Genomic DNA, 25,581 nt, shown 5'->3' on the forward strand with positions numbered 1-25,581 from the left:
TATTCGAAAACAAACCCAGCAACATTTGGAGTATACTCAATCTGTCCACGGTGTCTGCCATTCGAATAGACTCTGTAGGTAAATGATCCATAGTCTGCTTCGACTATCAACGCGTTGTTTTCTTTACTTTCAAAGTCAAAACGTATACAGGCCCACCACGTGACGTTAATTGAATGCAGTGGTAAGTGCAGTGCACCTTTTTTTGTTGTGGTAATATAGCCATCTGGAAATTTAATTAGAAACATATTTATTTATTATTTAGGTCAAATGAAATTTCTGATCCTGTTACATTTTATTCGAACTCAGTGAGAGCATTGATACTACTAGATAAATTTAGATACTTAGAAAGTAAATGTTGTGTGATAAAAGCTTATTCACAAATGTCCTCCAAGCGTTTAGTAAATGACTTAGTTTTAATGTTCATGAGAAACTCAATTCATTTCCGTATGTTTATTTTTAATTGGACTATGATCGACATAGAAGCTAATAATAGTGCTCAAAGTATCAGTATCATGCCGCACTCGCAAATATAACGTGAACCTGATGCCTTAGAGTATTTGATTAAAGGAAATGTATATGTTAAGAATTTTCACTAGATGTCAATTATATGTGTTTAGCTTTTTTACTAGACGTCCGGTATATACTTTTAGCATTTTACTATCAGTTTGACTTTTCAGATACTTTAATGTAAATCTACTTGAAGTATTAGTCTTTCTTTATCTTTTATGGTTTATGTACTAAGAGGACATCTAACAACAAAAGATGTCTGATCACTAAAGAGAAACAACAAATTTAATCAAATCAAATTAATACATTTTAGATACAGTTTCTTTATACTCGACCCCGGTGAGTGCTATCACTAAAGGTGATTACTACACATAGATGGCGCTTTGATACATGGAATGTAAAATGTTGTATAACATATGCAATTTGACATTTAAATTGGCTTCCAAGCGTTTTGTAAATGACCAATTTCGTAGTTTTAAAGTATATTGGAAACTCTTCATTCCCATGTGTTTATTTTAAGCTGGATTGTGATCGCCTTTAAAAGCGGATTGTCGGAAAATGAATTAGAAAAGCGTGCTCAAATTTATCAGCTTTATGCCGCTTTCGACATTGTAAGGTACACCCACACTTGAAGTCGATGCTTTAGAATATTTGATAAGGAGAAATGTATGTGTTGAGCATTTTACTAGATCTCCAATATATGTCTTTAGTATTTTTACTCGTTGTCCAAAGTATGTTTAGCATTTTACTAGATGTCAAATATATGTGTTCACCACTTAACTGGATGTCCAATATGTGTGTTCAGTATTTTATTAGATGTCCATATATATTTAGCATATTACTAGATGTCCAATATATGTGTTTAGTAGCTTTTAGTATCCGTCAGACTATTCAGATGCGTTACTATGAACTTACATAAGTATTAGTCCTAATTTCACTTGTAAAATTGTACTTTATGTACTAGTAGGACATGAAGAAAAAAGCATATAATAACAAAAATGTCCGACAATTAAAAGAAAATAATAAATTTAATTCAGTCAAACATATATATTCCTTTTACTGTTTCTTTTATTCGAACTCAGATGTATGACCTAATAAGTTTAAATCCGTGAACAGATTACCAGATTTAATCCCTTATGCGAGTGCATCGCATACAGACTAACTGAATGATGGCTTAATATATCCACTGGTTACTCAAATGCCTACACTTTTCAAATGGAATTGTAATATCATACTTGCAAAAACTTTGGTTTCATATTAAATCTGCAGCAAGAATTGTCCCAACGGAGAATAATGTCAAGACATCTAAAGAGAAATATGCTCACCGAAAACACTGTCGGGAAGAAAATAAGAGCTATGGTCATTTTAAAGCGATTAATACCCCTAAACGCCGTTTTGATACATGGAAAGTAAAATGACGTAACCTTGGCTTTTGACAGTGAAATTGGGCCTGTTTCACAAATGTTCATAAAGTTCATTTTAAGTTCTTTTCTAAGTATGAACTTCTAAAACACATTTATGTCATTGGCTATATCTTGTATCCGTTTAAAAAGACATCGTTAATTCATTTTTAGTACAGAGTCACCTTACTTTTGCTCTGCTCAGATTTTAAGAATAGTCAAATAGTTAGGATAAATCTGCTTGAAATGATGTTCGTGAAACCCGTTACTCAAGAGTTCTAACTTTGTCACAAGTAGGCTCCTGAAATTCATGTACACTGAGCATGTCGTCTGCATGGAATTAACAACTGATGCTGTTTTATCAATATCATCCAGGTGGATGAAAAAAATACAAGAAAGTAAGCTATATGATCTTTAACCTCTAAGTGTGACCTTGACCTTGAACATAGTGCCCTGGGTTTAGATATCGTTCACATTGTCCTGATGAGTTTTTTTGTTTGATTTGTTACGGTTTAACGCGGCTTCCAACAGTATTTCAGGTATGTGACGGCGGGGAGCTAATCTGGATTCTACACCAGCACAAATCTGTTCTCTGCATGTAACTGCCAAGTTACTATCATGAATAAGAGGTTGAGGACGAATAATTATTAATAATTTCCAATTGATGGGGAAAAAACGTGATACTAGTTTTACGAAAATCTTCCTAGATGTTTAGAAGATGTTGAGCGTTTAATCTATTTGACCTCGGTTTACACATAATGAATATGAGTTTATCTTCAGCTGGATTAGAAACAGTGCTCAGAATATCAGTTTATGCCTAACTCGAAATTAGAATTGTCATTAGAATGACGAATAATACCCAACAATACGGCAATGTCACAAAGTATGACAACCATAAGAAAGAAATGGCCACAAGAAGGTTCAATTTAAGTTGTTTCACTTGAAAAAAATAAACTGAAACGATGAAACGAGTGTTTGTACAATGGCCTAGTGTTATAGTTAGGCAATGTTTTCAGTTATCTTCCTACATGTTTAGAAGATGTTGAGCGTTTAATCTATTTGACCATTGACTTAAGTGTTTTGATGAATATTGCAGTCTGAACCATTATAGGAAACTCGGTTTACACATAATGAATATGAGTTTATCTTCAGCTGGATTAGAAACAGTGCACAGAATATCAGTTTATGCCTCACTCGAAATTAGAATTGTCATTAGAATGACGGATAATACCCAACAATACGGCAATGTCACAAAGTATGACAACCATAAGAAAGAAATGGCCACAAGAAGGTTCAATTTAAGTTGTTTCACTTGAAAAAAATAAACTGAAACGATGAAACGAGTGTTTGTGCAATGGCCTAGTGTTATAGTTAGGCAATGCATTTAATTATGTAAATATTTTCTAATAATAGCATACAAAATATTTAAGGTTGTAAATTATCAATTATTGCTGAATTTGAAAGACTTATCTTAAACATAAAATGTTTTTAGATGCTTTTAGCCTTTCATGAGTTATTGTCCGAAAACCATGAGCTTGGCAAATTTTAATTGAGAAAGGGACTGTAACTACGTCAAAAATGGTGGTTTTTACCGAACATGTAATTTGTTCTGTATTTTATGATGCTACATTTGTGTACCAAAATTATTTAAATCTGTAAAGCCTTTCATGAGTTATTGTCCGGAAACCATCAAACTGGCAAATTTAGAGTCGGAAAAAGGCCATACCTAAGTCAAAAAATTGGTGGTCTGTAACCAAAGTCAGACTCGACCAGTATATTTTAGAATTTAAATCTGTGTACCAAAACCTATTTAAATCTGTCAAGAATTTCATGAGTTATTGTCCGGAAACCATGAGTTTGGCAATTTTTTAAGTTGAAAAGGGACAATTACTACGTCAAAATACGGTTGTTTGTATGCAAAGGCGATCTTGACCTGTATTTTATGATGTTACACCTGCGTGTACCAACATTTATTTAAATCTGTCAAGCCTTTTATATGTTATTGTCCGGAAACGATAAAAACCAACATACCGATAGACCGACCGATAAGCTTACTCTTGTTCAGCCCTTCACATCCCTTCACCCGACTAACTCTTCCATACATACTTTTTTTCTGAGGCGGATGCCTTAGAAGTCTTATAAGAAATGTATGTGTTAAGCATTTTTCTAGACATCCGGTCTATGCTTTATACTAGCCGTCCAGCTATTCAGATGTTTTACTACGAATCTACATATAACACCTTTAACTTTTACAATTAATTTTCATTTATTTCCTAAGAGGACATGATTTCAGCATCTAACAAATGAAGATATCTGACAACTGTACAAATCTCATTCAAAATATAAAAAAGAAGAAATGAACTCAACGTTTCCTAATAAAAGGAAAACAATTTAAATGTCTAAAACGAAACAGGTCATCCTGAAGCCGTACAACCATGTTATGAAGTTTAAGAGCCATATGATCAAGCGTTCTCCTACCGAGCGATCTGCAAACGGACGTATCGGCATTAATTTAGATAAACTGTATACTTTCTTTCCTTCGAAAGTATTCATATTAAAAAGTCAACCAATCATAAACACCAGGAAATCAGAACAGTCTGTCCACCAGGTACTACACGTTTTTCATAAATATTTGGATTGCTAGGAAAAAATTTTCTAGGACAAAAATTGAAGAATAAACAAATAACATTGTGGCATTATATATTACAATAGCAGAAACTGGCAAATTTGCACCTGCTAACTACTTAAATCAATCCGGAAATGACGAATTTGAAAGAAAAGAGCTTAAAACATTGTACAGCAATAAAACAGCTGAACTCTTAAAAGACTTCATCACAATAGAAGTCCGAGTGTCAAATTCTAGAACATCACACTACCGAAATAAAAAAGTAAAACCTTGTTTGATATTATATTCAAAGAAAAGTTTACAACACCAACACAATGGATAATAGAATTTACATACTCCAACTATTTGGGATTTTATGTTCATACAAAAATTCTTTACTGTCAAAATGAAACTTTAATATATCTTAATATATCAATAAATCGTGATTGAATAAAAATTACATTCAAAAGCATACCTTTTACAGTCCATTTACTATTTTCTGGTGTGTATCCACAACTATTATCGGTGAAGTCACAAGTTACAGATGGCGCTGAAATAATTCAATGGAAGTATCTTATGCTTCGCAGTATTTGTATAAAAAGCTTGTAAGACCTAAATACAGACATTTACAACTTTATAGGTAAATAATTTAACGAATAAAAATAAGGTTACAAATCACATTATAAAGGGTTAATATATTAGGGTTATGTAAATTGCGATATAGGAATGTACGAGGCTATTGGTATCAAATATTGAAAATAATAAAACTTAAACTTACTCGGACAGCTTTTCTTTGTTATCTTCACATTGTCAACTGCAATATCGCTGAATACGGAGGCGTCTCTGATAGCATGAAGGTAAATTTCTCCGTGGAAAGCTTGTGGCAAGTCATAGCAATCTGACTGATACCAAACACCAGAACCTTTGTATGGTGCAACAGACATAGTACTGTATGTGTTAGTGCTTGCTGATCTGTAAAATGTCTTTAACATCCCTGTTCCGTTACTAGACATGTAATAAGAAAACGAATAATGGGCTGCTTCCACGTTTTCCAGGTTTACCAGAAACCACAGATGTGATTCGTGCCCTGCAGCACCAAGTGAACTGTCCAAATACATGAAATGTCCTGAAGTAAAATGCATTCTCACCAATTAAATATTCAAGAAAAAAGTATGAGCGTCTTCCTACCACATGAATGCAAATAACGTCTAATGTTCAAGTATCGAGTAGCTTTAGACCTCTGTGTGTTCTGATATCGAAGACCAGATACATGTCTATACAAGTATGCTACAGGCAAGGTATCGTGAAGATCAATAAAACCAATGTTCGAAGATTGCATAAGCCCTTTAAAGGTGTCAGAGGGAAAATCGGATAACATTTAAGAAAGGTCTATACAAGGTCCATTCACAAATAGTTTGTTGAAAACACATCGAGCGTGTCATAATTTATGCAATAGCTGTTTAAGATAAGTTGCTCCTTTAAAGGAAGTCAAGTGGAACTAATTGAAAAATTTGCTAGAAGTCTATGCACGAGTATTTCAGACAGGTTAGTTGTATAAGTATAAATCAGTTCATCAGAGGAAGCTGTTTCAATATTTTGCTCTATAACCAAATGTAAAATACATCAAGGAATGTTGTTTCTTGTATTTCATTCCCTAGTGACCCCAACCAGGGATCAGGTTGAAATGTTTAAAAACGAACACAAATCTGGGAGGTTTGTACAGAGGTAATACAGGTAATTTTCAATTTTAAAGTTCAGTTATATTCCAGTAAGATGTTAAAATGATGAACAAGTTTTCTTTCTTACTATTAGCTATAGGGCCCTTCTAGGTGTCAAGCAGAACTATTTCAACATACTTAAAAGTTTGCCAGTTCTTGTGTTATTTTGACTAGCAGTTTCCGAAGAAATTGTGGATGATGGTCGGTGCGTTTGTTTTGTTGAATAAAATGGCGACTATCCTGACAAAATGTGGATAAAGACCCAATATATTCTTTGCGACATTATTTAAGGAATTGGAAGGCGCCTGTCTGAAACCACTGATCTAGCAAAAGCCGACAGTTCAACCATAGGGGCCGGATCATATTCCTATACAAATAGTTGATAGACTTTATAACTAGATACCTGGAAAATTGCCGTCTGCATCGGTTCTTGGACTTGAGTGTTGTGAACTTCTTGAATTTACTCTCCAAATATAACCTGAACCGGCTGTACAATTTGCCTCATACCCACATAGTCCTGGGTTACTGAAGTCACATTCATCTATATCTTGTAAGCCTTCTGGAATTATACAGTAATTAGATAAACATTTGAACCGAAATAACTTTTATGAAAGGTTACATATATAATAGGAACAGAGCAAATCTGCGTTTTCTGCTTTTATCATTTTCACTCCAAATGTTCATTATATCATGGCTTTAAGACCATTTGTGAAAAGAGACCATTTGGTTATTTTTTTTTTACTTTAACCAGTGCGTGCTAAAACCATTTGTGAAAAGACAATCTGGTTTTATAGATTAACTTTTACTATTGTGAGCAATATCTTTTAACCTGTGAATAACGAGGTCATGCAAATAACTTATTTTAGCACTGGTGGTTATATATCCAAACATCTGAAAAGGGAACTGCGGTAGATCAGGCGGCAAATCACAAGCCTTATGTATTTTCATCCTTGTAAATGTGAAATATTATAAAAACTATATCTGTGTAGTAAGAAATTGAATTTCATGCAGTATTTGATGTCCGCACGTGAACAGCTGTTTATCCACAGTCGTTTTCATTCTTTGTTTAACTGCACTAAGGATCACATCATTAAAAAAAATGTTTATATATAGTCAAACTTGTATAATAGTCCTGACGAGGAAAGTTGATTTCTTGCTGGACCTTGTTTTCGGGTAGATAGAAAATGTTTTTCAGTTGTCGTGGTGTTGTAGAAGTTGAATTTGTTTGATGTCATCATTAACTTTTGTGTGGAGGACATTGACCGATACGAGGATTACAGCACAAAAGGTTCACGTGTGGACAGGGGAGGAATTCTGCATTGCCGCTACACCAAATATCGCTTACAATGCAGTTCCAACCACAGAAGAACATTATTTGATAGCAACAAGAAGCAAATAATACAGCTGACAGTAGATGACACACTTGCCGGTACAATTATTAGGCGAAAGCTAGTTATCACTGGACAAAAAAACACAAACAGAAAAAAATTGAACGTTAGACTGTGAAGTGAAGATTTGAATTCATCACGCAAAGAGGCTGATAATATTTTGGTACAACAAATATTTTCTGTACTCAAATAGAGCGTGCAAGGTGCGTCCGTAATATCCGATAAGACCAATGTATTTGCACTACTCCTTTACCTCTACGTACAACAGAACAGAACCTCATTTTGGCGTCACCTATTGGAGATCGTGTGCCTGTGGACATTAAGGCAACAGCATCAGAGCATTTGAATATAATACATGAGTTTCTGGCAGCACATGCTTTGTCCGGTTGTGACAGCACTGAAAGTCATTTCTTATTTCGGAGTTGGAAAAGGAACTGTTGTGAAAATATTGCAAAGTGTTATTATACGGACCCTAAAAATATGTGTTTTCATCAACTTTAAATTATTGTAGAATGTTCAAAACACATGATATTTTAACTAAATAGCTTTTAAAAATAAAATCTAAACATTGTCTGGAAAGGTATGTAATTTGTATTTATTTACCATGGAACCGTCTCAAAATGTACAGTTTTTTCGTGAAAAAATGTACGCATTTCATATATTAAAATTAGGGATGGACCTTGTCGAAAGAGTCAAACCTTCATAACATTATGTCCGGTTTTAATAAATAATACCTTGTAACAAAGAGCAAGCCAGGAGCTACAGGAGCAATGCCAAATAAGAATTTTTCCAAGCAGTTAAGGCAGTCCATTTAAGCAATTTTTCTCGGCTCTCCTGTTCGCGACAGCTAAGTCTCGGCCGCACCTTATCACATAAAACAAGTTTGGCCACATTCTGAGACCTGTCTTGAGTCCTGATTGCATCAGATGGGGTGTATGTGTTCGGGTTTAACGTCTTTTTCAACAATTTTCAGTCATATAAACGACGGTGTCTACTTGTAGCAGTGAGCACAATGCCTAACTTTATAGTGCTGCATCACTGGAATATCACGCCGTAGAAACGTGACATGATACCCCACCTAGCACATTATACTGACACCGGGCTGACCATTCCTAACACTACCCTCTTAGTGCTGAGCGCAAACCGCGGAAGCTACTAGTACTATTTTCAACGTCTTTGGTATGACGTGGCAGGGGATCGAACCCACGACCTCACGCACTCGAAGCGGACGCTAGGCTACCGAGGCGGTTGGCATTAAATGGACATGTAAGTAGTTTGAATGTAAAGCTTATATATCTAACAACATATCCGTGTATGGTATAGGTTGGTACCTCGGATGTAAATATTCGAACAAAAGTCAAAATATAACGTAGAGTCAATATCAACTGAAATTCCGTACTTCCATGTTTTACCTCTCCTGGCACCCGTGGCCAACTCAGGTATTCGAACATCGTGTAACTTTGTAGCCAGGACCTATACCTAGTCAACGATGCATAAAACTGGTACATGTTTTGATTCAACTGGGTCCAAAGCCTTCCAGAAGTGGTATTTTCTAATTTGGAGGCTTATCTTGTAGCAATATATGATATGCCCTGACCACTAGTGCTATCGTTAGCCAGGACCTATACAACCATGTAGGAGTATGTATATTTCTTTGGCATAAAGGCTCGAATTCGGTCGAACATCTATTAGTCATGGTCAAGATACGAAGCTAGAAGACAAAACGGTGTCCTTATTTGACACTGCATACCTACACGACCATGTATGATACATGCATATATCATGGTCATAGTCGAACCGGGTTTAAAGCCTCTCAGACTTTGTAAAATTGACATATTTCCTTAATTTGAACACTTCCAGGGACCTTAAATGGCCTGCCTTGATCATTATAGGTACGTTAGATACTCAAACAAGGTCTAATTCGATAGCCAGAACTCATATCTATATGACCATGTATATGTATATTTCTTCGGCATAGGGGCTCGAGCTCGCTCGATTACTTTTTAGACATGGTCAAATACGACCAAACAGTGTTCTTATACGACCTGCTTCGACCCCTAGGGCTATCCACTGTACTTGAACATGGTATCAATCGATAGCAAGGATCCATAACTACAAATCAATGTATGCTACGGGTGTATGTTTTGGTGATACAGGATCACTGCCTTGTGACATTGTACGACCTATTCTGACACCTCAGGCTGTCCTACGTACCCAAACAGGGACTCAATCTTTAGCTATGCCCTGTCTACAAGATCATGTATAATAATTAGTGATGGGCAAATCGGTTAGATTTGCCAACCGATTAATCGGCATAATCGGACAAGCCAACCGATTCGATTAATCGGATATAATCGGATAATCGGTTACTCGAGTTGCATATCTGTAAGTTCACCACGCAGTGTATGTTTGATGTCTTTCCTTAAGAAGTGAACCACACAGACATCAAATATCCTACTTCTGTTGTATCCGTTCATATACTGAGTAAGTTAACAGCATAAAAGTAAAACATTAATTTTGTGAAGATAATGAACTTCAAATCAGGTACTCGTCTTAATTTCACCAGGAACCTATCCAGTGATATTGTGTTATTAAATCAAAATTATTTGAAGCAAAACAAAGTGTTAACGATTTATTAATTCTGAGTAAACGAGTGGAATGATTTCAATCCTACAAAATCAAAAATTGAAAATATCTTTGCTAATATGCTTGCGTAAGTCTTACGGCATGTTGTGCATACTGCCATACTTATGTCAAGAGTTTATGTTGATGGTATTCCCTGCTTATTTTTTTTAAAGCCATATATTATCCTAAATCTGGGTGATCGCAGATGACCCCAATTTCTTTCGAGACTTTGGAGGAAGCCATTTTTACGTAGAGTAGTTTCCCTTAGCGTAATTTCACCAAAGAACCGTAAATACCAGAAAGAAGAAGGTCAGAAACAACTAAATTATCCGTTTAGGGTGCCAAGTAATTAATCGGTCAGGGAAAAGTGAAGTCGGCGACCGCGCTCATGAGTGCAACGCCGACGATTATTCGATTGTCGCCGATTGTCGGCCCATCACTAATAATAATACCTGTATATATCTTTGTACTGGAGAGGGAGCAGTAAATTATTATACGGCGACCTCTGTCGTAATAATGAGGACTGGTACTCGGCTTCGTTTTGTAACGTCAAAATCATTATAGGAACAATCTTATTTTGTTGCAGTTATTATTATGAGGACGGTTATATGTTTTATAATCAACATTTCATTGTGCGAATGATGTTCATTTTTATCAGACACATAGATAAGATCCTATTCTATGCCTCTGTTTTTAAAGTACTATTGATGTATCTAGGTATAAACAATGTTTTGAAACCAACAAAAATGTAACAAAAAATAAATTTTGCAATTGTGAAACAATCAAATCAAATTAAATTAAAATATTTGTATTTGAAGTATTTCTATTAATTTATAACTGAAACATTTTAATATTTCATTAAAAAAGAGGGCAATGAAGGCCCTGTATCGCTCACCTGACCTACTGACCTAAAGATCATCAAGATTTATATTCTAACCTAGTTTCTTTGAGAATATGGCCATCGATGACCTCGAGAGTGTTAACAAGCTTTTCCATTAATCTGACCAAGTGACCTAGGTTTTGACCCCCACATGACCCAGAATCAAACTTGACCTTAAGATCATCAAGATTAAATTCTGACCCAACATGACCCAGATTGAAACTTAACCTAATGATCATTAAGATTAACATTGTGACCAAGTTTCATAGAGATATTGTCAAAAATGTAGTCTCTAGAGTGTTCACTAGCTTTTCCTTTGATTTGACCTGATTACCTAGTTTCTGACCACGTATGACCTAGATTCCAACTAGGCCTAAAGATCATCAAGATTAACATTCTGGCCAAGTTTCATATGATACAGTCATAAGTTTGACATCTAGATTGTTAGCAAGCTTAACCTTCGATTTGATCTTTTGACCTAGTTTTTTAACCCCACATGACCCAGATTCAAACATGACCTATAGGTCATAAAGACGAACATTTCGGTCAATTTCCATGAGTTTCAATCTTAAAATTAGGTCTCTAGAGTGTAAACAAACTTTACCTTTGATTTGACTTGGTGGCCTAGTTTATGACCCCACTTAACCAAGTTTAAAACTTGACCTAAAGATCTTCAAGATTAACATTCTGATCAGCTTCTTTAAGATATGCTCATAAATGTGGCCTCTAACGTGTAATCCAACTTTTCCATCGATTTGATCTGGTGACCTTGTTTTTGACCCCACATAACTCAAAATAAAACCTGACATAAGAATCATCAAGATTAAGATTCTGACCAAATTTCATTCAGATAGGGTCTCAAATGTGGCTTATATTGTGTTAACTAGGTTTTCGTTTGATTTAACCTGGTGACCTAGTTTTTAACCCCATCTAAATTAGATTTAAACTTGTCCTCAAGATCATCAAGATTAATATTCTGGCTAAGTTTCATCAAGATATAATTATAAATGTGGCCACTACAGTGTAAACAAGCTTTTCCTCTGATTGGATCTGGTGACCTATTTCTTGACCCCACATAATTAAGAGTTCAAACTTGATCTAAAGATAATCAACATTAACATTCTGACAAAGTTTCATGTAGATATAGTCAAAAGTGTGGCCTCTTTTCCATTTATTTGACATGTTGACCTAGTTTTTGACCCCACATAACCCAAATTTAAATTTTGCCTAAAGATCATCAAGATTAACACTCTGTGAAAGTTTCAAAGTGTCATGAAAATATAGTTATGAATGTGGCCTCTAGAGTGTTATCAAGCTTTTCCTTAGTATTGACCTGGTGACTTAGTTTTTGACCCCGGATGACCTATATCAAACCCGTCCAAGATTTTATTGAGAGTAACATTCCGACCAAGTTTAAGACTGGACCAAAATTGTGACATCTAAAGTGTTAACAAGCTTTTCCTTTGATTTGACCTGGTGGCCTAGTTTTTGGCCCAAGATTACCCAATATCAAACCCGTCAAAGATGTTATTAAGGTTAACATTCTGACCAAGTTTCATTGAGATCAGGCTAAAATTGTGACCTCTAAAGTGTTTACAGTTAAATTTTTGACGACGAAATAATGTTAATGTACATACGAATACAGATAATGCGTTTATAAAAACCAACATAGCAAATAAATTGGCATATTGAAATATGTAAATTTATATTCTCTTATGAAATAAATTATTTTAATTTTGGTGGGTATCGTCTTGTCTAACATAACGCCTCACTGCTAATCCGCACCTGTATTTGTATTTATAGTCGTATCAGTTCAAATACTAGTCTGACAAGTTTTAATCCCACGTGGGCAAATTTAGTGCAGTGACAAGTACATTCTTTTTAGGAAATCTGTAGAGGACAGATCGTTTACAAAAATGTAAAGAAGATTACGACGGAAAACTGCAGCGCTAACGTTTTGAGAATTCACAATTGAGATGAGTATACATTATATATTTTCTTTAGATGTCTGCGCTTATAATTTTGATTGCTGAACTTTCTGTTTATACGGCATTTGAATATGTCCTCTGGAAAGTAATGGAGACACGTGTTCATCGTACAATCAGCAAGATATTGGTTATTTGGTTTTATTCAATCACTGACTGAATCAGTCTGAAGTGAATTTTAGTTTTAAAAAAAAATAATAAATAAATAAAATTAACAGATATAGTGAGCTGACAAACACTCACAGGTAAAACATGGGTGTGGTCGAGCGTTTGCATGTACATGCGCAAAAATGCAGTACGTTAGTTCCTGTACATTATTCTCGGTCATTATTATTTATGGACTTTAATATGTACAATATGCATGTACTGGTTTCACCCGAGGTGTATTGAGGTTTATGCATTTCTAACGTACATTGTTGCGGAAATATTTTGTAACATGATTTAGTATCGCTGGGATTAATCAAAGAATTTTGCTTTGTAGCCTAATATAATTTCAAAAAAAAAAAGAAATAAACAAATTTACAAACTATAATGTCATTAAATCAAATAGAAATATACATTTGGTTGTTTCTTACCAATTGTCAAAATCATACTTTAAATATCTTGCTTCAAATGATAAAAGGCATGCTGCATAGTCTAGTTACAGCTTAACAGATCCGATGAGAAAGGAGCGACATACAATTTATTGGTTCCATGCCGTTTTCGGCAGTATTTCAGTCAGATGGTTGAAGTGTTCGTAGAGACTGCACATAGGAAAATTGACGCAGTTCCAGCCTGCACGCTTTGATGCGGATAATCCATTACGTCAGCAACTGTAACACCAGCATTAACACGGTCAATCTCTGGTATAAGGAGCTGCAGAAAACTAATGTCGTCAACCGCTATTCTCCTATGTCTTTAAACAGTTTAGCTATAGGAGCGGCGTGGCATGGTCGGATCGGCAGCTATTGGGGCACCTTGTGTTGAAAAGTAACTGCTGTACCTGGTAATTTATTAGATCCGATTTATCTAGGTCCGTTGCATGCATTACTTAACTGCCTGCATGTAAAAGAATAAGTTATAAAAATGCATTGATATGGAAAACGAAATAATCAAGAAATATCGAAAATAGGTGTAAAAACATAAGTGAATCATTTATGAGAATAATGTTAATAATAATAATAATTATAATAACAATAATGATATGAATAATAATTTTCAATAATATGAATGCAAAGAAGACGTCACAGGAAACTGTTCAAGCATATTCTGTTTATGACGTAACAAGTCATGGCAGTGGGACCTTCTAATTGAAAGTCTTTATGGCTACTGCTTTCCTATTCGTCCGCCCGTCCGTCCGTTCGTCTGATGTTCGTTCAAAATAAATAAATAATACATTTTGACTGAAACCTCAGCAAAAGGCTTCATGATGACCCTGGCTTATCGAACTATTGGATAATATGTACATGTACCTGAATGACATTGTAACAATTAAAGATATACAATATGTAAAATATGCAACGAGTTTCATAGATTTTGATACATCTTAAAAATTAAGGTACATAGCAAAAGGTAATTTCTAGCTCTAGACTTTAACTGTTTGTCAATGACCTGCTGTACTTATTGAGTAAACGTGTATTCACTGCATACTTCGTTTTGGCGAATTTTATTTTCATAAAATGTTGAGTGGCCCTGAATACACGTAATGTGCATTTCGGTATGGCATATTGTAAATCTTATTAGTACTCAAATCTAAAATGCATTACATTCGTTGAAATCTATAGTTATCATCTTGTATCATAGAGATCGGTGAGAGCATCTTTGTCTCGTTTCTCATTAGTGCGAAGTACTAGAACCTACAATTTCCTATTAGGTCTGGTATGTTCTGCGCTTATTTTCATAGTTTTCTGCACCTTAGCGCTGCTATGTGCTTCCAGGCATTTTAGCTGGAGCTTTGTCTTTCATATTTTCTCATAATTTTCATATATACCATGCTGTATATTTACAATATGCCATAATTTTCATTTGAAAATTTACAATAAAGTTACGGCCTTATCCCACATAATTTTGTTTTGTTTTTGCTATATTACTTGGTACATTCACCTTTGTCTTAGAACCGATGAACTCCCTTATGCAGTCGGACCCGTACTGTAGACAGCCTCCAAAAATTATAACCTGCTTACTATGGTCACACGTCACCTGTCTTGAGAAAATATATGTTTTCACAAATACCGGCATTTTTCAGTCCCCAAGGGAGGTTCTGCAGCCGGGTTTGACTGTATATATACAGTCGAATACCGTTACCTCGATATTCAAGGGACTGTAAAAATTGCATCGACGTATCCGAAGCTCGACGTAACGATATCGACTATCTGGGACTACTTTGTACTTGTGTCAGACGTCTATATTGTCATTATGTCCAATGCTTTTTTTAAAATAATATAAAACGTAAATACGGTTTTAATTTCATTTACAAATAAAACATCTTAATTAAATACATACATACAACTTTTTAATTTCTTCGAAATATGCATTTAAACATTACCATTTTTATTCCTTCCCTTAACAAGCCTGAATGCAGCGGTAATGTTCCTAGTTGAGTAGTCATTTTGACAGTGCTTTGATAGCGAAAATTTGCCAGTTAAATACGAATATTGTTACTCAATATCCTAAATGGCAGATTTTTACTCCGTCAAACAGAAAATATTTCATCCAAATTAATTGTTACATCGGAAAACAGCTTTCCTGCTTGCATGGTGTTTTATAAGAGTAATTATTGGGAATTAAATGCAAACTTCCAGACATTTAAATTGGATTAAAGATTAAATAACAAACAAAACAAACACACAAACTATTTTGAATATGATTAATACATCGCCGGACAACAACAGGTTGATTTTCACACCTTACAAATAATACGGATATTTTTGACAAGCTGTGATATCGACGAAACTAGGTGTAAAAACAGTACAGGTTAGTGGACGGGACTGAAAAATCTCATAGAGCTAAACAAAATATCGAGCTAAGCATATCGAGGTAACGATGAATAATTTCATTAAGATAAATAGGGAAAAATCGGGACCGACTCAAACACATCGTGCTAACCGGAGTATCGAGCTAACCGATATCGAGGTAACGATATTCAACTGTATATAAATACCCTAGCGCCCACCAATAAATTAAGTAAATTTATATTCTCTTATGAAATAAATTGTTTTAATTTTGGTGGGTATCGTCTTGTCTAACATAACGCCTCACTGCTAATCCGCACCTGTATTTGTATTTATAGTCGTATCAGTTCAAATACTAGTCTGACAAGTTTTAATCCCACGGGATTTTCATGGGCAAATTTAGTGCAGTGACAAGTACATTCTTTATCGGAAATCTGTAGAGGACAGATCGTTTACAAAAATTCCCTCCCACCCTTCCCATTACAGTAACTTTGTTGTTTTTTAACATATTTCTGCCGTCAAGTTTAATCTGTTTCAGGGTCACAATGGTGAACCATACTGCTGAACCCTGCCACAAAATGTACTGCTGAACCAAACATGTCACGCCGCTTCTGTAATCTGTGGTATATTGGAGAACAAACTCTTTACAGTGTGTGTATAAACTCAATTTTGCTAGTATGCTTCTGTTGGTACATTTAATCATCATGGAACAATACGGTTGAATGAAACCAGCTTGAATTTTAACTGCATGTATCCATTTATAAACATTTCGAATGTCACTATCTTTTTCTTTTTGGTACTTTGTTTGTTGTTTTTTGTTAAATTTGGTTTGAATTTAAGCAAGAAGATATCATGAATTAGTGCGGGTATACTACACAAAGCGATAGCATGCATGTTCGCCAGATTCTGGCATTGTATTTGCAGAAATATGAGGAGATGGTCTTAATGTCATTTATTCTGTAAAAAGAAAAATAATAAGAAAACAAACATAATTGAAATATTTTTGTAGGACATCGTTTTGTACATCGAGTTATAATTCGATGACAGCTCATGAACATTACACAGTTTTTCGTGTTGTTTTTGTTCTGTTTGGCACATTTATTTTATCTACTAGAAACTTTGATGATAGTAAATACTCGGAAAGCAGGGAGTGGAGAGAGCCTTTTCGCTGGTCAGAGCCTCGGATTCTCCTTACCTCCCCCCTCTTATATAAAAATATCATAGAAAAAAATAGAAAAGAGTTAGGGTTGGGGCAGCCGGCTCGCAGCATACGATTAACCTGTCTTTCTGGGTAGTTTTTAGATGAAATTAAAACAAAAAATAATAATTATAATAATAATAATGCGTAAAGATTAAGATAACATGACAAGTATTTGTCATATTACATATGAATTGTCCATTCTGTATTCTGTCTTACTGCATATGTTCATAAATAGTCAGGTATATTTTATGTTTCTTTCGGCATATTGATTGCTTAAGTACATGCATTATGATATTTCTGTCTATATATATTTCGAAGGCGTTCTATTCATGCATTGTGTTATTGGGATATTGATTCTTATCTGAACTGTAGTTATACACCATCTTTGAAACCAGTTTAAGTTGTTTGTTTGGTATTAGTTATATAGTAAAGGAAAGAAATAAGGCGTGTATGCGTATATAAACTTGATTTTATTAGTAAACATACATTATTTGCATTGATCTGATTTCATCATTTTAGAATTATTTTATTGTCGTGACTTAAATGGCGCTTAAAAATTCTAATCTTTATTCGGGGTACAGTTAATAAAGTCTTCTTTATTAAAATGTTTGGCTCAAGTCAATTCTAATTTCATTTTAATTTTGCCCGTGTTGTGAGCAATATTTAGTGATCCACAAAATATTTTATTCTTGTATACTATGGCAGTATCAAAATAAAAGCTTACTTGTCTAGGTTGACCTTCTCGTATCTGCAACCTCGCGCTCGGTTGGTCATCTCTTATTATTGGTGTTATTGGGCGGGCGCTCTTCAACCGTTAGAGGGGGCCTTGTACCATGTGGTCGGCCATTCACCTGGTCCATGGATTGACTGTGTCTTATATAAACAGGGTTGCTCAACTTATCGGCCATACGATTATTAGTGATCAGTTGAAAGTTGCATTTGTTATATGTACGTGTAGGTCCGTACATATTTTTATAATTTGTGGATCACTTTGCTACAAACCTCTAACACATGGGTTATGTTGAAACAGACATGTAAATCCCCCCTGTTTTCTTACGTTTCCAGTCTGCTGGTTAGCTCAGTCAATCGCTTGGATGGATTATATTATTATTGTAGCATAGTTTGCTATAACCATTCCCTCGCACCGGTCCGTTTGTTCATATATTACATTGAAACAATTTTTTCAATATTTTAATATTTTTTGTGCGTTTATTTGCTGAAGACTTTCTTGACTTACATCAGATTTTATTTTGATCTTGGTGTTATGTTTCATTTCGCATTTACTAAATCTAGGAAGAATATTTTTGTTGATATATCATCTCATGTCATAGAGATCTCTGAGAGCATCTTTGTCTCGTTTCTCATTAGTGCGAAGTACTAGAACCTACAATTTCCTATTAGGTCTGGTATGTTCTGCGCTTATTTTCATAGTTTTCTGCACCTTAGCGCTGCTATGTTGCTTCCAGGCATTTTAGCTGGAGCTTTGTCTTTCATATTTTCTCATAATTTTCATATATACCATGCTGTATATTTACAATATGCCATAATTTTCATTTGAAAATTTACAATAAAGTCACGGCCTTATCCCACATAATTTTGTTTTGTTTTTGCTATATTACTTGGTACATTCACATTTGTTTTAGAACCGATGAACTCCCTTATGCAGTCGGACCCGTACTGTAGACAGCCTCCAAAAAATATAACCTGCTTTCTATGGTCACACGTCACCTGTCTTGAGAAAATATATGTTTTCACAAATACCGGCATTTTTCAGTCCCCAAGGGAGGTTCTGCAGCCGGGTTTGACTGTATATATATATAAATACCCTAGCACCCACCAATAAATTAAAAAGTAATAAAATGTGTGAAATATCTCCTATGCAAAGGCTTGCTTATTACTTTGGAAAACAGGAACTGGAAATAAAAGCAATAACTATTACAATGAAATTAATTCGATATGTAACAAAATACTACCTCAGAGTAAATGTTGGTGTTGTGCAAATCTCGACTGACTCAGAGATATGTAATGAGAAGGATGACCGGACTTGAAAATTTCTTCGACTTAAGCGGAATTTCGAGGTAAGCGAGTTTGAGATACCGAGTTTCGACTGTATATTAGAAACGCTGAGGTCGATTCAGTCACTGATATATTTCAAGAAATTTTAAATTTCTAAATAAAGAAAGAAACTTTTATATATTTACATAAGTACGTACCAATACAATCGGTTGTAATCAGTTCAACGTCATCAATGGCTACAGGTTGGCGCACACTTCCATAAACTGGTGTTACCAAAAATGAGATTTGTGCTGCCGGGTAGACGTCTGGATTCACCTTAACGTTTGCTCTCTGCCAAATATTCTGGAAAAACGTCTCTATCTCTGTCGTGGACGTTTCGTTTGTTTCCGGTTTTAATACACTGACTTCGAGTTTGTAGTGTGCATTAGATCCATAGGAAAGTTTATAATAAAATGATATACATTTGTATGGAATGACTCCAGAAAGTTGTGCAACTGGTGTTGTAAATACAGCAGGTATTCCATGTAATACTGGTTGGTAGTAACTGGTTGTGGCCTGCATTACATGCCCTATATTTCAAGAAAAAAATATTTAAAAGATAACTTCAGTATAAAAATCATATAAAAATAAAACAATTAATAGAAAGCTTGGGATAACTTTAAGCGTATATGAGCCGCGCCATAAGAAAACCAACAAGCCTAAAACATACCAGAGGATAACGCCCGAAATTCATTGTTGATTCTATAATCCTAATATATCGACCGTAAACCATGGTTTACGTTTGATAAACTAGGTTTCTCGATTGAACTATGAGTTTCGGCCGTTATCCTATGTTTACGATCGTCATCCTATGTTTACGCTCGTAAACTCCGGTTCACGCTCGTAAACCATAGTTTAAACCTACATTAACGAGCGTGAACTATGGCGTTATCCTATGTTTTCGCTCGAAAATATAGGTTAGTATTCGAAAAACCTAGTTTTACGTTCGAAAAACCTAGTTTTACGTTCGAAAAACCTAGTTTATCGATCGTTAATCCTAGTTTTTCGACAGTGAACTAGGGTTCACGTAATTATTGGACAATTGGCTTGCCATACACGTCGTCCTCTGGTATGTTTTAAGCTTTTTTTTAAATTTTCTACTTCACCAGAGCACACACTTAGCAAAATATCGTTTTTATTATATTGAAATACCTTGAAATGTCACAATAATATTCTTTTTACCAACGAGAGCATATATCTCAACATGGCTAAGATAACAGATCAGATAAAAAAGTGACAGAATCAAAAGAAAATTCTTACAAATCTAATTGATATTATTATTATGTTGTTTTTTTTTTTTTTAAATATAGTACAAAATCGATAGATTAAAGGGTAACTCTCGTCAAAACGTAAACGAAATTTTACATTTTGTAGCTGCGCAAGATATGTGTTCGTTTCCCTGTGCTAAAAGATAATCTGGAATTTACTCTGATAACTTGAATATCTTTTATAAATCAAATCACTTTTACTTTGATTTACGATTACAGACTAAAATTATAGTTTTTTTGCAAATCTGAGATCTATAATGTTACATCTCTACCTTGCGCGGGAGGTCAGTCCTGCGCTAATAGCAAAGTTTGAAATGACACTGATATTTCAAATACATTTCATACATAAAACATACTATTTATCTAAAAAATATTGTAAAAAATGAATAGAAAAAAAGTGTGATTCTTTTATAACGAGAATGAAATATTACATTTTTATATGCGCAAGATGTGCTCCCTGTGCTAATAGTAAATCTGGAAATTACTCCGATAACTTGAATGTTTCTCATAAAATATGTTAGCTTAAACTCTTTTTTATGATTACAAACTAAAATTATAGCTTTTGCAAATCTGAATATAATGTGGGATGTCGGTCCTGCGCTTATAGCAAATCCTGAAATGACACGGATATTTCCGAAAAACTTCATTTCTTAAGAGTAGAAAATAAATAGAAAATGTTTCCGTCGTAACGAGAACGAAAATTTTACATTTGTTATCTGCGCAAGATGTGTCCTGCACTAATAGTAATTCTCTAACTCCGATAACTTAAATTTCTCTGATAAACTAGGTTAGGTTTAACTCTGTTTTATGATTACAGTCTAATATTGTAGCTTTTGCAAGATTTGTTAAATTTGTAACATGTACGGGATGTCAGTCCTGCGCTAATAGCAAATCCTAAGATGACGCCAATATTTGAAATATATTTTATTTCTAAAACATACAATCCATGTTACCTTAAACATAGTTTTAAGAGTAGAAAATAAGTTTTAAAAATGATTTCCGTGATAACGAGAACGAAATATTACATTTGTTACCTGCACAAGCTTGTCCTGCGCTAATACTCCGATAAAAGCAATAAAAGAAATGATAAGATTGGATATTTCTCAGGCTAGTTTCTTTCTTGATTAAGTGATTAAATTAAATTGAGCCACGTCATGAGAAAACTAACATAGCGCGTTTGCGACAAGCATGAATCCAGACCAGCCTGTGCATCAATGCAGTCTGGTCAGGATCCATTTTGTTCGCTTTCAAAGCCTTAAATTAGCGACCTGACCAGACTGCCCGGATGTGCAGGCTCTTCTGGATCCATGCTAGTCACAAACGCACTATGTTGGTTTTTCTCATGACGCGGTTCATTTCTCTCCAACAATCATAGTATAACAAAAACAATAACTAGTTACAATATATATTATTTTGATTGTAATATGTCTTTATTGTTATAAACAATTCAACGAACACCTTTAGAAATAAGCACCAACTTAAAAAAATACATAAATCTCATAATCATGTACTTGTTTAATCATTTATTACATTCACATCCCCAGCTTTTATTATATTTGACTGGCTTATCATAGTAGGTTGTCCCCCTTGAAAGTTATCCGATAATCAATATTGGTTTCCCTATTGATATTACTTTGAGCAATAGATTATATAGGAAATTTATTTTTAATGATTAATTTCAAATATGTCTTTTCGTTTGTGGGGAGGCGCTGAATGTGTACATTTATTTAAACAAAAGACACAGCATTGTTTCCACGATGTGCAAAGAAAGGGTGAAATAAACAGACGCGCAATATCATGTCTATTTTAGAAAAAAAATTGGCATGCTTTCCATGAGTTTTCACGGTAGGATTATCTCTTTAGTACGACCTACATTTTTTGTCACGGTTTTGTTCGTGGAAAGCAAGAAAAACTACCACCTTTACAGCTAAAGGATTTAGTTTACACGATAAATATGATTTCATGATTGAATTGTATAGTATGTACAAACACATATCTGAATGGCATATTTGATTTATGTATTATCAAGTAACTTAGACACTATAAATAAGTAGACAGGATGAATCAGAGCTGATTGTTTAAAAAAAAAAAGAGGATCTCTATGATACATATACACCAATACTGATCAGAAAAAAATCAGAAACTTTATTCATAATTCAATAGATTCTTTCTTTCTTTGATTTCTATGGAAAACCTTGGATCAAGACCAGTTAATAAAACATGTGTGTGCGTGTTTTAGTAACATGTGTGTTTTTTTAAGTTTGTTAATTTAAAATTGCTCGGGTTTTTCTTTGCCATTGCCTGTCAAATATAGTATTGCTTAGTTTATTACTTTATTCTATCATGTTTTAAAGAGTAAACTTCTAGGCATAAAAGTTAAACAAAAGTACCGTTATGTGGACAGGAACAATCAGTCAAAATTGGAATACATGTCTCTTCACACAATTTTTGTTTTTCTCGAGGAAAACTATTATGTATACATGTGTTTGTGGGAAAGCTCGTTTATGAATTTCAATGTTTGACGGGATTCAAAGTTTCAAAAGAAAAGAAAAAATTTATTTAAATGTTTTCATTTTCTGTTACATGACAACACGAATTTCGCAATGTAAGCTAACATAATGTTTTTTTTACAGAAATGTTTTATATCTTTACATGAATAATACTTCTATATGAATCTATAAAACAACATAATTTATATCAAAAACTGGCTACATGTTTTGTTGCTTTCTATCAAGTAACATCCGAGCTAAATTTCCGTGTATTACCTAAAACAAAAAATTAGATCAATGCAAAATTCATGACAAAGAATTATTGCCTTAGGTAATGAATGACACGACTTATGCTAATGTAAGGGAGGCAATCCAGTTCGAAGGGAATTGCTTTAACTCAGTCAATAATTAAGGGAGAGAATTCTTGCAACTGACCATGGGTTGATTTCGCTGCTTGTTTGGCCTGCATAAATATCAAATCGCGAAAAAAATATCAATAGGATGATAGAAATATCGTCTTCATTACAGGAATATATATTGACATTAGACTAGACTACATTAGCACAGAATCGACTTCTTTAGTGGAAAGGAAATAGAATATGATATTATAATTTGTTATTGCAATATGCCTTTATTTTGCAATCAATATCAATAAATAACTTAAGAAATCCTCACCAAACTTTTAATAACATGAATCTCGTATATATTTATCTAATTACGTGGTTATTTCCAATTATTACCTGGTCTGCGCTAAAAGCAAAATTACGCTAATATTTTAGGTATTTATCTTCAATATTTATTAATTCACACGATATCCCCCATATCTTTAAACAATAACAAAATATATAAGTACAATAGAATTTAATATCAAATAAGTAAAATACAACTTTAATATCTTTTGTGGCATGGTTTTATACTTACCTAAAATAGAAAGATTGATTGCTTAATTAAATGTAGAGGTATTACAAATCTGCTACTAATTTTGTATTATAAAAGCAAGAAAAAACTAGAAATTGCTTTTGTAAAAAAAAAGCGCATGTCTCCCCCAATGCAAAGTCCTATTGGCAAGAAGTAAATAGGATTCAGGAGCGAAAAGCAAAAAGACACTGATGGTTGGCTGCAATAGGGATCATCTACTTGGCATGTCCAGTCATCCCGCTAAGTTTCAACACTCTTGGCCTAGTGGTTCTCAAGTCACTGTTCAGGCTCCTGTGACTTTGACCTTTGATCAAGTGACCCCAAAATAAATAGCGGTCATCTACTCTGCATGTCCAATCATCTTATTTCAACATTCTAGGTCAAGTGGTTCTGAAGTTGTTTTCCGGAAATGATTTTACATAACCAGGCCCCTGTGACCTTGACCTTTAATAGACTGACCAAAATAATCAAAAGGGGTCATTTACTCTGCATATTCAATCATCCTATGAAGTTTCAACATTCTGGGTAAAGTGGTTCTCAAGTTATCGATCGAAAATTGTTTTCCATGTTCAGGCGCCTGTGACCTTGACCTTTAACAGAGTGACCCCAAAATCGAAAGGGGTCATCTACTCTGCATGTTCAATCATCCTATGAAGTTTCAACATTCTGGGTCAAGAGGTTCTCAAGTTATCGATAGGAAACGGTTTTCAATGTTCAGGCCCCTGTGACATTGACCTTTAACAGATGGCCCCAATAATCAATAGGGGTCATCTACTCTGCATGAACAATCATCCTATTAAGTTTCAACATTCTTGGTCAAGTGGTTCTCAAGTTACTGACCGGAAATGGTTTTCAATGTTCAGACCCCTGTGACCTTGACCTTCAACAAAGTGATCCCAAAATCAATAGGGGTCATCTACTCTGCATGACCAATAATCCTATGAAGTTTCAACATTCTGGGTCAAGTGGTTCTCAAGTTACTGACCGGAAATGGTTTTCCATGTTCAGACCCCTGTGACCTTGACCTTCAACAAAGTGACCCCAAAATCAATAGGGATCATCTACTCTGCATGAACAATCATCGTATGAAGTTTCAACATTCTGGGTTGAGTTGTTCTCAAGTTATTGATCGGAAATGGTTTTCCATGTTCAGACCCCTGTGACCTTGACCTTCGATGGAGTAACTCCAAAATCAATAGGGGTCATCTACTCTGCATGACCAATCATCCTATGAAGTTTCAATATTCTGGGTCAAGTTGTTCCCGAGTTATTGATCGAAAATAGTTTTCCATGTTCAGGCCCCTGTGACCTTGGCCTTTGACGGAGTGACAAAACAAAAGGGGTCGTCTTCTCAATAAGCCCTACCAATCTATTAAGTTTGAAGGTTCTTGGTCAAATGGTTTTCCAGTTATTGCTCGGAATGAAGTGTGCCGTACGGACGGACGGACAGGGCAAAAACAATATGTCTCCCCCAGCGCGCGCGTGGGGGTGTGGGGGGGTGGGGGAGGACATAATAATATCAATTAGATTTGTAAAAAATTGACATATATTTGAAATATCGTTGTCATTTCAGGAATTGCAATTAGTGCAAGACCGTCATCCCGCAGTAACT

At 34.6% G+C, this 25,581-nt stretch overlaps 1 protein-coding gene across 2 annotated transcripts in view; it reads right to left on the reverse strand.

Annotated features, from left to right (window-relative positions):
• Positions 1 to 25,581, reverse strand: part of LOC123549407 (uncharacterized) — a 113,510-nt gene that overhangs the window by 48,101 nt on the left and 39,828 nt on the right. For both annotated transcript variants that reach the window (XM_053545414.1, XM_045337473.2), the window contains exons 21-25: positions 19,453 to 19,824; positions 6,634 to 6,789; positions 5,291 to 5,638; positions 4,988 to 5,062; positions 16 to 223 (exon numbers count right to left, since the gene is read on the reverse strand). In XM_053545414.1, the coding sequence (XP_053401389.1) occupies positions 16 to 223; positions 4,988 to 5,062; positions 5,291 to 5,638; positions 6,634 to 6,789; positions 19,453 to 19,824 (1,159 nt within the window). The remainder of the gene's footprint in view (positions 1 to 15; positions 224 to 4,987; positions 5,063 to 5,290; positions 5,639 to 6,633; positions 6,790 to 19,452; positions 19,825 to 25,581) is intronic.

The sequence above is a fragment of the Mercenaria mercenaria genome, chromosome 6, assembly GCF_021730395.1.
Source record: "Mercenaria mercenaria strain notata chromosome 6, MADL_Memer_1, whole genome shotgun sequence".
Lineage (NCBI taxonomy): Eukaryota > Metazoa > Mollusca > Bivalvia > Venerida > Veneridae > Mercenaria > Mercenaria mercenaria.